General features: G+C 36.8%; 1 protein-coding gene across 3 annotated transcripts in view; it reads right to left on the bottom strand.

Moving 5' to 3' along the window:
* Nucleotides 1-14499, bottom strand: part of COL24A1 (collagen type XXIV alpha 1 chain) — a 398952-nt gene that overhangs the window by 307768 nt on the left and 76685 nt on the right. For all 3 annotated transcript variants that reach the window (XM_061411389.1, XM_061411390.1, XM_061411391.1), the window contains exons 7-8: nt 9371-9424; nt 5948-6001 (exon numbers count right to left, since the gene is read on the bottom strand). In XM_061411389.1, coding sequence (XP_061267373.1) covers nt 5948-6001; nt 9371-9424 — 108 coding nt within the window. The remainder of the gene's footprint in view (nt 1-5947; nt 6002-9370; nt 9425-14499) is intronic.

Here is a 14499-nt window from a genome sequence, read left to right as displayed (position 1 = left end):
AATCATAGGAAGAAGACTGTGCAAACCTCTCTAATCTACCTATCTCCCTTCCTTCTTCGAACATACTTCGCTCACGCCCACAATAGACTCCTGCCCACCTCTGTCCCAAATTCCTCACAATACTGACCTACAATGCTGCAGTGGTAAAGAATCCGCCTGCAATGTAGGAGATTCAGGTTCAGTCCCTGGGTCAGGAAGATCCCCTGGAGATGGATATGGCAACCCACTCCAGTATTCTTGCCTGGAGAATGCAGAGGAGCCTGACAGGCTACAGTCCACGGGATTGCAAATAGTCAAACGTGACTTAGTGACTAAACATCAGCAACAACCTCCATTAATTAGTACTCAGTTTTTACTGCACCCCCCTTCAAGTCTAGCTGTCGTCCTTCTCAACTAGTTCTCATGGAGAAAAAGAGTAGGACAAACTAACTCTTGAAACGCTGGTATACGAATGACGACAGTTGTTTTTTGAAGACAGAGTTTTTTTTCTTTAAACTTTCTGGAAACGGAAATACTTATAGCCAAATGAATTTATCACAAATGTTAGAATGTCAATCACAAGAGGGAAATAACTTTGGGCAAAGGAACATTTCTGAAGTCCCACAAATTACACCACTTGGTAGGCAAGGGCTTGCCTGTGGGGGAGCTCAGTATGTGTCGCCTTGTTCTCAGCTTCCCCTACCATTAGTGGGAAGACACAGCGCAGAGGAGATGGTCAAAGTGGTGACAGCACAGCCCCTAAGCAGCAGCTTTTATATTAGACTCTCGGTGCTAAGCTTGAACTGGGAACCAACACAAAGTGAAAATGTGACTCTGCAGATTTTTACAGGAATATTGGGCAGATGAGAAGATGATCTATAAGCTATGGAACATAAGAATTCTCCTTATTTCTCTCTCCAGGCATGGATTTTCTTTTTATTGTTGTTCTCATCAAAATTCAGTATTGTTGTACCTCCTTAGTACTGTCCTTGTTTTGAATAATTATGAAAAGCTGTATAGGTTTTGAGTGATTGATAAATCATAATGCAGTCCACTTGATGTTTGCAGCTCTTTCAGCCTTTCCAACTTGGAAAGGGAAAGATGTAATGGAAAGATCTTTTGTAATTTAACTAATTCCTAAGAATGCACATTGATTTATAATTATTACTACAAACATAGTAGTAGAATGTTTGGACATTCAGAAAAATACTGCCATACATTATTCATAACAATCTGTTTTAAAACGTGTGCCTCATATTTCACAATTGTTCTGAGTTATACCTTCATGTTAAGAAGTGCTTAACTGCTCCCATCTGACTTATCCTCCTGATTCTAGAAAAATGACTTCAATTGAAATCACTGTTAATGTTCTTACAATTTTAAATAGCAGACTTCCAATATTAATGTGGCAACTGATCAGCTATATTAAAATCCAATTTAAAAATTCACCTGGAGTCTAAGCTCAGATTTATGACTCTTGTCTTTCATCCAACCCAGCATGCACTCTCGATGTAACTTATCTGCTTTTTGGCACAAGCCTAGACACTTAGCGGGAAGTGAAAACATACTTCAGTTCCTAGGAAAATAAAAGTTATATTAAGGTGGCTAAATTGAGGCAACATAACCAGTCCATCTGGGGGAACATACTGCTTGTTAAACATGATGTAACACTGGTTCATAAAAGGTCAACGGGTGAGAGATAAAAGCAGAAAAGGCAGAAACCAACCCAAAAAATCTACAGTAGAGTGAAGAAAAATTGCTGCTGATTTACTTACTTTGTTATTTCTGTCTCAATATTATTTCTAGTTTTCAGAACATCTTACGTTAATCTTCTATCTCAAATTTTCATGAGCTGTCTATATTTCTACACACAATTTTCTTGCAGGTACTTCAAAGATTACTTGAAGGATTGAAATATTTTCAGATACTTCCAGAGAAAGGAATAATTAACTCATTATTATTTGTTACCCCAAACTATATTTGTTCCCTTGGCTTTCAGGAATAACAAAATTTTACTTTGCTTGAGAAAAAAGTAATGAAACACACATATAACAAATATTGGTATAATGAATAATATTAATGGGGAAACAGTATTTGAAGTTATTAAGAGAACAGTCATGACTTGGACTTGAGTCCTGTCAATTAATAGTCATATGGCCTTGAATAAATGACTTAACCATTTTATAATTCAATTAACTTATTTATGAATACTGAACATAGTATCTGTCTCAATGTGTGTTGTTTTTAAGATAAAAAGATTCAGCAGATAAGTCTACATTGCACATAATAAAGGAGCTATTAATATTTATAATAATAATTATAATTCAAAAATAGTTTGCTAAAATATGTAATAAACTTCATACTAATCAAAACCCAAGTACTTTATTCACCTTTCATAATAAGCATAGACTGTTAAAAGCACAATGAATTCAGTATTAGTAAGTTTTATCTCTCAATCCTGCTATCATTCTGAGTCACCCTGAGCAATTAATTCTCTTAACCGCTCTAGGTTTATGTTAAATTTAACACAGAATGAATAACTTAAGTTCCTGTCTTGACCTTAAGAATTATTGTGGCATTTTAGCAATAGAACAGAAAGGATGAAAGAATAGGAGTTCTGGGTTATAACAAATATGAACTGTTATTCTAGGTTCTCCTAGCATGGATCCTATTTGCAGGAAGTAATTCTGAGAATGACTTAGGTGGTTAAAAAAATGAACTCATATTAGTAAATCCCATAAAGCAGCTCATAACCTACCTAAACATTCTACTGAATACTCAGTCTGGTCCTTTCCCACTTCATACAAACCATAAGAACAGTCTACCAAGCTCACTGCGAGTATATTTCTACCACACATTCATATTAAAGTAAGACATGCACACAGAAAGTGTGATGGAAACTTGTTCCAAGCCTGCTATGTGGAGAATTAGTTTAGGTTTAGATTGAGTCCTTATGTCCCTTTCCTGGCATACTTGTTTTTTTATTAATCTGTATACAGTTTCCATTATTAGACATACTCTGAAAAGAGGGGATACATTCTCAGAAAAACAAAAAAAATCATCTCAAGTATTTCGACACTGTTTAGAACTACTGTCAAAACATAATGAACTATGGATGCTTCATTTACCACAAAGTAACTTGGTTTCTAAATATTTTCAACTAAACCTTCTCTAGAGAAAATTTAGTTTGTTGCTAACTGGTAACATAGAGAGATAACTTCTACAGTGTCTATTTCTATTAATTAACATTACAAGCCAGATTTTTAAAGTTTGAACAAACTGTATAAGAGAAAAGAAGTCTGTGAAAGATATGTAATCCATGATCCAATTTGTTTAACTTCACACTATCTCACTTTACTAGACTTATACAGACCAAAAGTTACATATTCTTAATATTTTAAAATACTGATGAGCCAAGACTCATAATATGTGCATAAGTCTTTGGAAGATAGTATCTTCTGCTTTAAGTAAGTAAAACTTCACAGTTAAAAGTGATAATCTGCTCTAATAGTTAAAATCAGTCTTTTAAAAGTTTCTCTATATAGTATTTCTTTATACTCTCCTCTACACAGTAACTACTTACCCTTAATCAATAGTTTTTCACTTTCTGGAATGCTAATTTCATGAACCACAGGCATTATTAACCTTGGAAAATAACAATTAGTTTATTTTGTCTCATACACAATGTCATTCATCAAGATGCAATAACTGTATATTTAACAGCAAGTAAAATTAGTATGGTAATTTCCATAAGATTTTCTTTGATGCTATGCATCAGTACAGTTTCCTTAGGGGTCTACTTAGCAGTCAGAGGCATACTAAGTAGCATTACTCAAACAGACTCACAACTGTATAATAAGATCAATTTTAGTAGAAATGATCACTCTGCAGTTTCATGGAAGCAACCAATAACCTCAAATGACTTGTGAGATTCCAAGAACTATCTAGGAAGAAGACTAGTCTAAAAGCCATAAGAAAAATGGTGTGGTATGATCATGGGAGGAAAGATACTCCAAGAGATCAAAACGCTTTTAATCAATTTACAATTAGGAGGGTTTAGGAGGGAAGCAAACGGGGTCAGGATGCATTCCAAATCCAGAAAAACCGCTTATGGTTAAGATAAATTAACAGCTTGCTGTTTTTCTGACACTGTATTATCCCATTTTATGTTCCCAACAACTCCCCATGAAGTAGGTAGTATTATCTTCACATTTTATGGATAAGGCAACTAAGGCCTAGAAAGGGTAAGTAACCTGCCCAAGGTTGATGAAACCTAGAAAACAGAAGAGGGAATCTGAACAAATTAACCAGAGCTAGAATACCATCTTCAATCCAAAGGAAAAGGATATGATACACTAAGACACACCAACACAGTTCACTATTAAATACATTTAGAGATCTACATGATGATAGGTGTCTAAATATATAAATAAATATTAAAGGTATTTAGACATTTACAGATGATACCAATCTAACGGGAGAAAGCAAAGAGGAAATAAAGAGCCTCTTGATGAGGGTGAAGGAGAAGAGTTAAAAAGCCAGTTTAAAACTCAGTATTAAAAAACTAAGATCATGGCATCCAGTCCCATCACTTCATGGCAAAAAGAAGGGGAAAAGGTGGAAGCAGCAACAGATTTCCTCTTCTTGGGCTCTAAAATCACTGCAGATGGTGACTGCAGCCATGAAGTTAGAAGATGATTACTTCTTGGCAGGAAAGTTATGACAAACCTAGATAGTGTGTTAAAAAGCAAAGACATCACTTTACCATATAGTCAAGGCTATGGTCTTCCCAGTAGTCATGTATGGGAGAGTTGGACTATAAGAAAAGGCTGAGCAGCGAAGAATTGATGCTTTTGAACTGGTGCTGGAGAAGACTTGAGAGTCCCTTGGAAAGCAAGGAGATCAAACCAATCAATCTTAAAGGAAATCAACCCTGAATACTCTTTGGAAGGACTGATGCTGAAGCTGAAGCTCTAATACATCGGCCACCTGCTGCAAACAGCTGACTCATTGGAAAAACCCTGATGCTGGGCAAGACTGAAGGCAGAAGAAGTAGACAACAGAGGATGAGATGGTTGGATGGCATCACCTACTCAGTGGACATGAACTTGAGAAAACTCTGGGAGATGGTGAGGGACAGGGAAACCTGATGTGCTATAGTCCATGGGGTCACAAAAAGTTGGACACAACTTGGCGACTGAACAACAGACATTTACATCAACTCAAATACTGCTCTCCAATATTTTGGGGCCTTTACTACCTTAGACAGAAATTTTGTATCTTCTTTATCCCCTGCAGAAAACCAAGAACTCAGTGTTTGGGAAAAAAGACAAGCTGACTATACAGAGGAGAATTTATACTTGTGTTAATTCATGAAACTGCATACCACATTTTATAAAAATAATTATAGCAGCAGTGTTACTATTTCTTTTTACTTCAGAAAAAGCCTACTCATATGCACATGACTACTTTTTTTACTTCCTATTCCCAGCTCTCACTTCTACTCTACTTAAGCTTCAGGCCTCACGTTTGTATACACCATGGCAGAGGTTATTAGTTCCTAATAAAATGAGAAACTCTTTAATAAAAAGTCAAATATCTTACCTATGTCCAAGGGTACCTCACTTTGAACACATAAAAGTCACAAAGTGACTTTAATGTTTCAGAAGTAGATTACTGCCCTAATATAATTGTAAAAACAGAGAAAATCTTCAATATTCTATCAGTGACTTTCTTCTGCATATGAATTTTGTCCCTTTTATTATCTGAAGGGTTTTCTTATATTTTCTTAAGACTGTCATTGGTGGGCACCACTTTCCTGGATTAAGACAGCATCCTAATTCCTATTGCTGAGAAAAGGAATTAAAAACATTGACTTTGGGCTCAACATCAGAATGAGACCTTAGGGGTTGGAGAACTCCCAGATCCACATGGTACCCACACATGTCAAAATAAAACTACATCTTACCTTAACACCTTGCATACCAGGGGGCCCCATTAATCCAGAAAGACCTTGATCACCCTAAGAACAAAACACAAATGAAGCTTTAATATTATGAAAAAACTGAAAATTATGATTCCCATGCTGTAGGAGTTCATCTTGGCTGTCAAGATCTTACTTACTGATCTCCTCAATCTGGCTCAAGTTCCACGTGCTTTCTGAGAACTTCCTTGAGGCTCCCAACCCTTATATCTTTCAGTACTGATTACCTGGACAGTACTTCACCCTGTCCGTGGCCCTGCTGCTTTTTCTCTGATGTTCTTTTCTTTAGAAATGCCCTTACTTCCCAAATTTCCACCTTTTCCAAGGCTTACCATGTTTTAGAAATGTAAAGAAATCTATTTAAAAATTCTACCAGCACTTTATAACACAGGTGCAGAGGGCTCAGGTCTGCCTTTTTAGATGAGGACTCACAGGTTGGTGGGACTCCCACGTGGAACATCAGTGAACAGCTGGGGGATGGGGAGCAGGACTAGGTTCTTTCCCTGGTCCAGGACTAGGACTCTGGAGCAGGGAAAGGGGCACTTCCCTTTCCAGGGCTGCCCTGGTGCCTTCCACTGTAGTAATCAGAGTAACTGCAGTGAAAATTTTGGGGAGGACTGTGCTGGTCCACAGACTCAACAAATTAGAGCCTTCTGTCCCCATCCCTTCCCCCAGATTTGATGAGGGCTTGCAGAGCAGGGTAGGAGAAGGAGAAATTACACCAGTGAGGGGCAAGGAGTGTCTGTGGTGGGTGGAAGCGACAATAAGAGACACAGAGGAGGATGTGTAAATGACAAGGACAAAACATATCAAAAAGGAATGGGGGTAAAACCTTAAACCAGTTTACTTAAGGTACACTTTTTCTTTACCGCTGTTCCTTTCCCTCTTCCTGCTGTAACAAATTTATTGTGCATGGCAAAAAAAGTATGTTGTTTGAAAGAAAAGGAATACTTGGTTAATAATCCTAAATAAACTCCATAATGACTATTCATGTACTATTCATAGTACATAAATGTTTCATTGCATTATCTACTTTAATGTCAAGTTAAATAAACAGAAAAGAATGTTTCTGATTATTAACTATCAAGTGCTTTTCCATTTGTTCTAATATTTTATGTTCTTGTTCAATGTTTTATTAATATGGCATCCATCTGTTATGGCGTGATGGGTTTATACATATATTTTTTATACTTATTACTCTGATAGAAGGAAAAGAAAGCTACATTAGGAAACAGAAGACTGGAGGCTCATCCCCTACTAGCTCTAATCAAGGGTAGATCAGTTGATTTCCCTTCAAAATTCCTACATCTGAAAGCTGAGAATAAGAATAATATCACATTTGTCTTATGGGAAAGGAAAAGTTGCCACTATTTAAACTATCTTTGTTTGCCACTAAGGTCCCACAAGGAATTAAATATGTATGTGTGTTCTATGGGAGAAGGCAATGGCACCCCACTCCAGTACTCCTGCCTGGAAAATCCCATGGACGGAGAAGCCTTGAAGGCTGCAGTCCATGGGGTCACTGAGGGTCGGACATGACTGAGCGACTTCACTTTCACTTTTCACTTTCATGCTTTGGAGAAGGAAATGGCAACCCACTCCAGTGATCTTGCCTGGAGAATCTCAGGGACGGGGGAGCCTGGTGGGGTCACATAGAATCGGCCACGACTGACACGACTTAGCAGCAGCAGCAGCAGCAGTGTGTCCTATTAGAGGTGTTACTTACTGGATATTACATGCTGAAGGACTAGACTCTGCATTGCTTATATTGTTTCATCACTGACTATTTATTATAAAAGTAGCTAAATGTTTAAAGATAAAATTCAATTGGGTCCCAATCCCACTATACTCACACTGATTTATTGTTCATATTTTATTTGAATTTATATTGTATATGTATAAATATCCTGCTTCTTCAGTATAACTGAACCTAATTTTATGTAAATATGATTTCTAAGAAAATTTTTAAAATTTTACCATTTTAGAAATGTCTTCATTTTGAAAATTGTATTTCACTTAAAGCTTAATGAAAACATGTTATGAAGTCTTAAATCTTATGACTTTTTCCTATATGTACAGGTTGTACATGAGTAACTCAAAAACTTTAAAAAACAAGACTGACATACTCCCTAGTCTCAACTCACAGACTGAATCATCCTATATTTTGTACAGAAACTGTACACACACTGAACCACCCTATACTTTGTACAGAGAGGCCACAAGCAAATATTAAAAATAAGCATTTGATAAAATCTGAATGCTTAATTTGGGGAGATTATTTAAATCACTCACCAAAAGAGAGTGGATGTCTAATTTCTCAATTTGATTTCTTAAAATCTATCTATATTTCTATATTTCTCAGTATCTATATTTCTCAGATTGAAGAATTTTCTTCCTCATAATTAAGGGATGAACGAAAATATTGTTTCTAATAATAAACTTCCATTCTTTTTCTAACTTATTTAGTCAGTGAACTCAGTTCCATCACAGCAATGAAATTCTTACAATTCTAGATTAAATTTGATAATTTGTTGGTATAATATCCATTAATGTGAGGTAATTTTTCTTAAATTTACAAGAGTTTTTGTAAACCAATTAAAAGATCAGATTACAACCCAAGAACCACAAAAATTATTCAGGGATTTTAAAAGTTTGTGACTGTATACCACATAAACAAAAACATTATTGTATCACATTCATCAAGTGCATGACTAAATAAAGCTTCCCAGATATATGCCTAAATACTCAACTTGTATTCATTCTCACTGGAAAACAGTATCTTCCTCCTAAAAAAGATTTTTGTTGCTATCGTTACTTTGAAATATTAGTTTCTTTTTACCTAAAGGCATATGTGTGTGTATTTGAGAGCATTATAAAACGAAAAGCATACTGTATTGAAAGTTAGAAAATTAAGGTATATCATTAATTCTTCCACTTGCTAACTACTTAAATTCCATAAATCCTCTTTTCTCAACTGGAAAAAAAAATAATGATGACAGCCTCCGTCACTGTTACTGTGAGACTTAAACAAGATAAAGTACATAGAACCATTCTAAAAAAGGTGTAAAATGGCATTAGAATTTATAATGGGATCCATACTAATAGCTACATTCTTGAGGTTAGGACCAAAAACATCTTGTTCTAATTTTTTGCCCCATCTGTTCCTAGTTGGCAGGAAGCACAAGAGCATGCAAGAATGGACATTCAGTAAGATTAATTATATGATTTTAACTGATATGTTAGGCTGATGACACCATTTACTTGATTCTTCAAATATTTCTTCATTAAAATCCAATAGTTATTACATACTTTGAAATCAAGTAAAATCTATATTTTTAAAAAAGTAAAAGTTATTTTTAAATGCTTGAACTATATCAACAAGATTTTATTTCATGGACAAGTAATTACCTTTTCTCCAGAAAGAGCTTGATCTGGGGAAAAACCTGGATCTCCTTTAGGTCCCTAAATAAAACAGTTATAAAACACTTGATGAAACATAAATTACATATATCATACTTCGTCAGTTGCATGTAATGTCATGCACTATATACAGTTTATATGGTATTGAATAAAATTACACATTTTAAATTAAGATGAATATAGATTACTTATCTTTTTAATGTATATTTCATTTATCCTTAATTTTAAATGTTGAGAAGATTCCTAGAAATTTCCCAGACATAGCTGATTTTTCTAATCAATAAAGTTATACTAAAATTGAAACATTTCTTTTGAGAACTACATATTGTGACATCAGTTCAGTTCAGTCACTCAGTCATGTCTGACTCTTTGTGACCCCATGGACTGCAGCACGCCAGCCCTCCCTGTCCATCACCAACTCCCGGAGCTTGCTCAAACTCATGTCCATCGAATCAGTGATGCCATCCAACCATCTCATCTTCTGTCATCCCATTCTCTTGCCATCAATCTTTCCCAGCATCAGGGTCTCTTCAAATGAGTCAGCTTTTTGCATCAGGTGGCCAAAGTATTGAAGCTTCAGCATTAGTCCTTCCAATGAATATTCAGGACTGATTTCCTTTAGGATTGACTGGTTCAATCTTCTTGCAGTCCAAGGGACTCTCAAGAGTCTTCTCCAACACCACAGTTCAAAAGCATCAACTCTTCAGCACTCAGCTTTCTTTATGGTCTTTGTGACATATTGAGTTATAATTTTTAGAATGGGGAAATGTTATTTTTAGTGGGAAAAAAACTGCTTATACTAATTTTCCAAATTTTAAGACATTATTCTAAGTTTAAATATTTTCCAAAATCTTGCAATGTACCGTGCATTGTGTGCATGCTCAGTTGTGTCCTATTCTTTGCAACCCCATGGACTGTAGCCTGTCACACTCCTCTGACCATAGAATTTTAGAGGCAAGAATACTGGAGCGGGTTGCATTTTTTCCTCCAGGGGATCTTTCCCTGTGGCTCCTGCATTGGCAGGTAGATTCTTTACCACTGAACCACCTGGGAAGCCCAAAGTACATGCATTACTTTTACAATAAAAAATAACCCCCCCCCCCAAAAAAAAAAAACCCTCTAACTGGCAAAATTCTTTTTCTTGTTATAAAATAGATATTTTTCATACTCTGGAAATCTTTTATACTTTAAGAGAAATATGACTTCATATTTCAATCTAAAACTTTGGGTACAACAGTAAAATCAACTTTTTTTTATTATTCATCATTGCTTAGTTGCTCAGTCCTATTTGACTATTGTTATGCTATGCTAAGTCACTTCAGTCGTGTCCAACTCTGTGTGACCCCAGAGATGGCAGCACACCAGGCTCCCCCACCCCTGGGATTCTCCAGGCAAGAACACTGGAGTGGGTTGCCATTTCCTTCTCCAATGCATGAAAGTGAAAAGAGAAAGTGAAGTCGCTCAGTCGTGTCCAACTCCTAGAGACCCCATGGACTGCAGCCCACTGGCTCCTCCATCCATGAGATTTTCCAGGCAAGTGTACTGGAGTGGGGTGCCATTGCCTTCTCCGATTTGACTATTACACACTAGGAAAAATATTTCCTTTTCTATTTCACTCTTCATAAAATAAAGAATTGAGATTATCATTCAGATTCTGACTTCACTACTATTCTCAGCTAATAATAGATAATTTTCCATTCCTAAAATTTATTTCCACCCTATGGGAAACAGGGAAACTGTTATGTCTTCCTTCACATATTCAGGAATAATTTTTTTTTCTTTCACTCCACAGATATTTACTGAACAACTTCCTGAACACTTAGTAATGAACAAAACAGGTAAATTATCTGTTCTCTTTAGGCTGACATTACACTGTGATTAAAAAAAAAAAAGAATAAACAACTATCTATAAAAGAAACATTTAAAATACAGTTTCTTGTATAGATAAGCGTCAGAGAGAAAGCAGGAGCTGGAGAAGGGAACTGTGACCAGCAGGGGCTTTGAGGGCTCCCTTCTTGTGTACAGTGGGCAGAACCATCCCTAAGAAGGGTATCTGACCAGAGAACTGAAAGACGTAAGGGAGGGAGTTGTAAATTTATCTGGAGGAAGATCACAAAGAGCATCCCCAGCAGAGGAAAAGAGTACGTGCAAAGGGCCTGAGATTTACCTGAAAAACAGCAGGCTACCCAATGTAACAGGAGCAAAGGGGAGAGAGAGAGGTGTGTACTTCAGAGAGACAAATTGGGCTGGAACACAAAGGGAATTATTAGGCCTTATTTGTGGCTTGGCTTTTACTCCGATCTATCTTCTGATATACCATTGGCTATAGTGTTGAAGAGACATTATGGGAGTTGCAAATTCAAAACACATATTGAAGGCAGAGCTGACAGAATTTTTTTTCCCAGGATGGGAAGTGAAAGAGACAGATTGGCATCTAGTCCATAAACAATGGGGAAATGATAATGAAAAAGATCAGGGAGAAGAGAAGGACTAGATATCAGCTCAGCTGTAGTTCTCTCTTGGACATGTTAAAAGCAAGGTGTCTCTTGGATTTTCAAGTGGAGATACTGTGTATACTGTTGGATGCTGAGTCTGGAAATCAAAAGTCACCAGAATATAAATTGTATATGAAACCATAATGAAAGAGGAGAGTGAAAAAGTTAGCTTAAAACTCAACATTCAAAAAGTGAAGATCACACCATCCGGTCCCATCACTTCATGGCAAATAGATGGGGAAAAAATGGCAACAGTGACAGACTATTTTCTTGGGCTCCAAAATCACTGTAGAGGGTGACTGCAGCCATGAAATTAAAGGACACTTTCTCCTTGGAAGAAAAGCTATGGCAAACCTAGACAGCATATTCAAAAGCAGAGTCATTATGTTGCTGACAAAGGTCTGTTTAGTCAAAGCTATGGTTTATTCAGTAGTCATGTACGGATGTGAGAGTTCGATCATAAAGAAGGCTGAGCACTGAAGAACTGATGCTTTCAAAGTGCAGTGCTAGAGAAGACTCTCGAGAGTTCCTTACAGCAAAGTGATCAATCCAGTCAATCCTAAAGTAAATCAACCCTAAATATTCACTAGAAGAACTGATGCCAAAGCTGAAGCTCCAATACTTGGGCCTCTGATGCAAAGAGCTGACTGACTGGAAAAGACTCTGATGCTGGGAAAGATTTAAGGTAGGAGAAGGGGGTGACAGAGGATGAGATGGTTGGATGGCATCATCTACTCAATTGAACATGAGTTTAAGCACACTCCAGGAGATAGTGAAGGACAGGGAAGCCTGGTGTGCTGCAGTCCATGGGGTTGCAAAGAGTCAGACACGACTGAATGACTGAACAACAATTGAAACTAGATGTAAATACAGAGAAAAGCAGAAGGAGGATGGCTCACTAAATATGTTCCAATATTTAAAAACTGTAGGAGGAAAGACAGAAAGGGAGAATGAAGTGACACAGCAGGTCAGTCGGAAAGGCAAACAAAGTGACAGCGGGGCCTCCAAGTGTAGAGAAGACATTTTCAGAATGAAGCCATGGCCAACTGTGTCCACGGCTCCTGAAAAACAAGTCTGGGTGAGATGCTGTTGAGAAAGACAGAGGTGGTTGGTGACCTTGACAGGTACCATATCAGTGGAGTGGTCAAGAATATGTGAAAGTCATGGGTGGTAAGACAGGAGCTTTGACTAATAAGACAAGTAGAGAAAAAAGGGGAGTACACCTTATTTTGTGAGAAAGATGTGAGTTCAAAGAGAAGCCTTAGGCTTTCAAAAAATTTTAACATGGAAACTAGTATATCAAGCTATTTTGTTGACAGCAACGATCTAGGAAAGAGGGAAAAATTGAGCATAAGTTGGGAGAAATGCGTACTTCTCTTGAGTATGTCTCAAGGATCCAGGGTCCAAGCAGAGACATTTCAGTAGGGACAATTAATCTGGTTCAAACAACAATTCCAAAGGTAGAATATATGGGTACAGATGTCAGGTCGCTAGCCTTGGTAATGGGAAAAAACATAAGAGCTAATTCTCATCTGACTGCTTCTAATTTCTCAGTGAAATAAAATGTGAGGCCTACAGCTTAAAGTTTGGAGAAGGCAATGGCACCCCACTCCAGTACTCTTGCCTGGAGAATCCCATGGACAGAGGAGCCTGGTAGGCTGCAGTCCATGGGGTCGCTAGGAGTCGGACACGACTGATCGACTTCACTTTCACTTTTCACTTTCATGCATTGGAGAAGGAAATGGCAACCCACTCCAGTGTTCTTGCCTGGAGAACCCCAAGGATGGGGGAGGCTGGTGGGCTGCCATCTATGGGGTCGCACGGAGTCAGACACAACTGAAGTGACTTAGCAGCAGCAGTAACAGCTTAAAGTTAGAGGTGGGGAGTGGATATGGGAGGAATGCTTTCCAACAGCACTCTAATGAAAGGAAGACAAAAAGTCCTTCATGTTCTCCAGTAAGTCTTTTCATTTTACAGATTAGAAACAAGTCTTCATTGGCAGAAGTGCCAAAAAAAAAACCGTAAAATATTTTAATTTAAGCATCAAAAAAAAAAAAATGTTTAAGGAAAAAGTTGTTTTCCAGTCTGACCTATTCCCTTTCATAGCTAATCACTACTTCCACCACTAGTACAATTTTAGATCATTGGTTACAAAATTATAGGACCTCACAAATGGATTTAGGATTATCTTAGTGTTTAAGAACTGAACTCTTCATCTAAAAAAAAGAAACTTAGAACTCATGAAATTTTAGAGCTTATCTAGCAAATCCCTTTATAGATAAAGCAATAAGGTGCAAAAATATTAATTAAGACTGTCTATAAAAGTATCAATAAATTGGGTCAATTTTGTTTCTCATTATCACAATATCTGTTAAAGTAAAATTGTATTTTTTTACACATTTTAATTTTCTATTATAAAGCCTAACTAATTGATTTGAAGTAATATTTAAAAAAAATTTAAAAAGAACTTAAATGACAGCCCTTGAGAAATTTGAATAAAACTTTTTATGGCCAATGTTTTTACTTTTAATTCTTACACTAAAAACTCTTATTTTTAGGTCCAATCTGAATTTTCTGAAAGTGAAAGTCACTCAGTTGTGTCTGATTCTTTGTGACCCCATG

The sequence above is a fragment of the Bos javanicus genome, chromosome 3 (assembly GCF_032452875.1).
Source record: "Bos javanicus breed banteng chromosome 3, ARS-OSU_banteng_1.0, whole genome shotgun sequence".
In the NCBI taxonomy this organism is placed as follows: Eukaryota; Metazoa; Chordata; class Mammalia; order Artiodactyla; family Bovidae; genus Bos; species Bos javanicus.
This window is presented reverse-complemented; position numbering and strand designations above follow the sequence as displayed.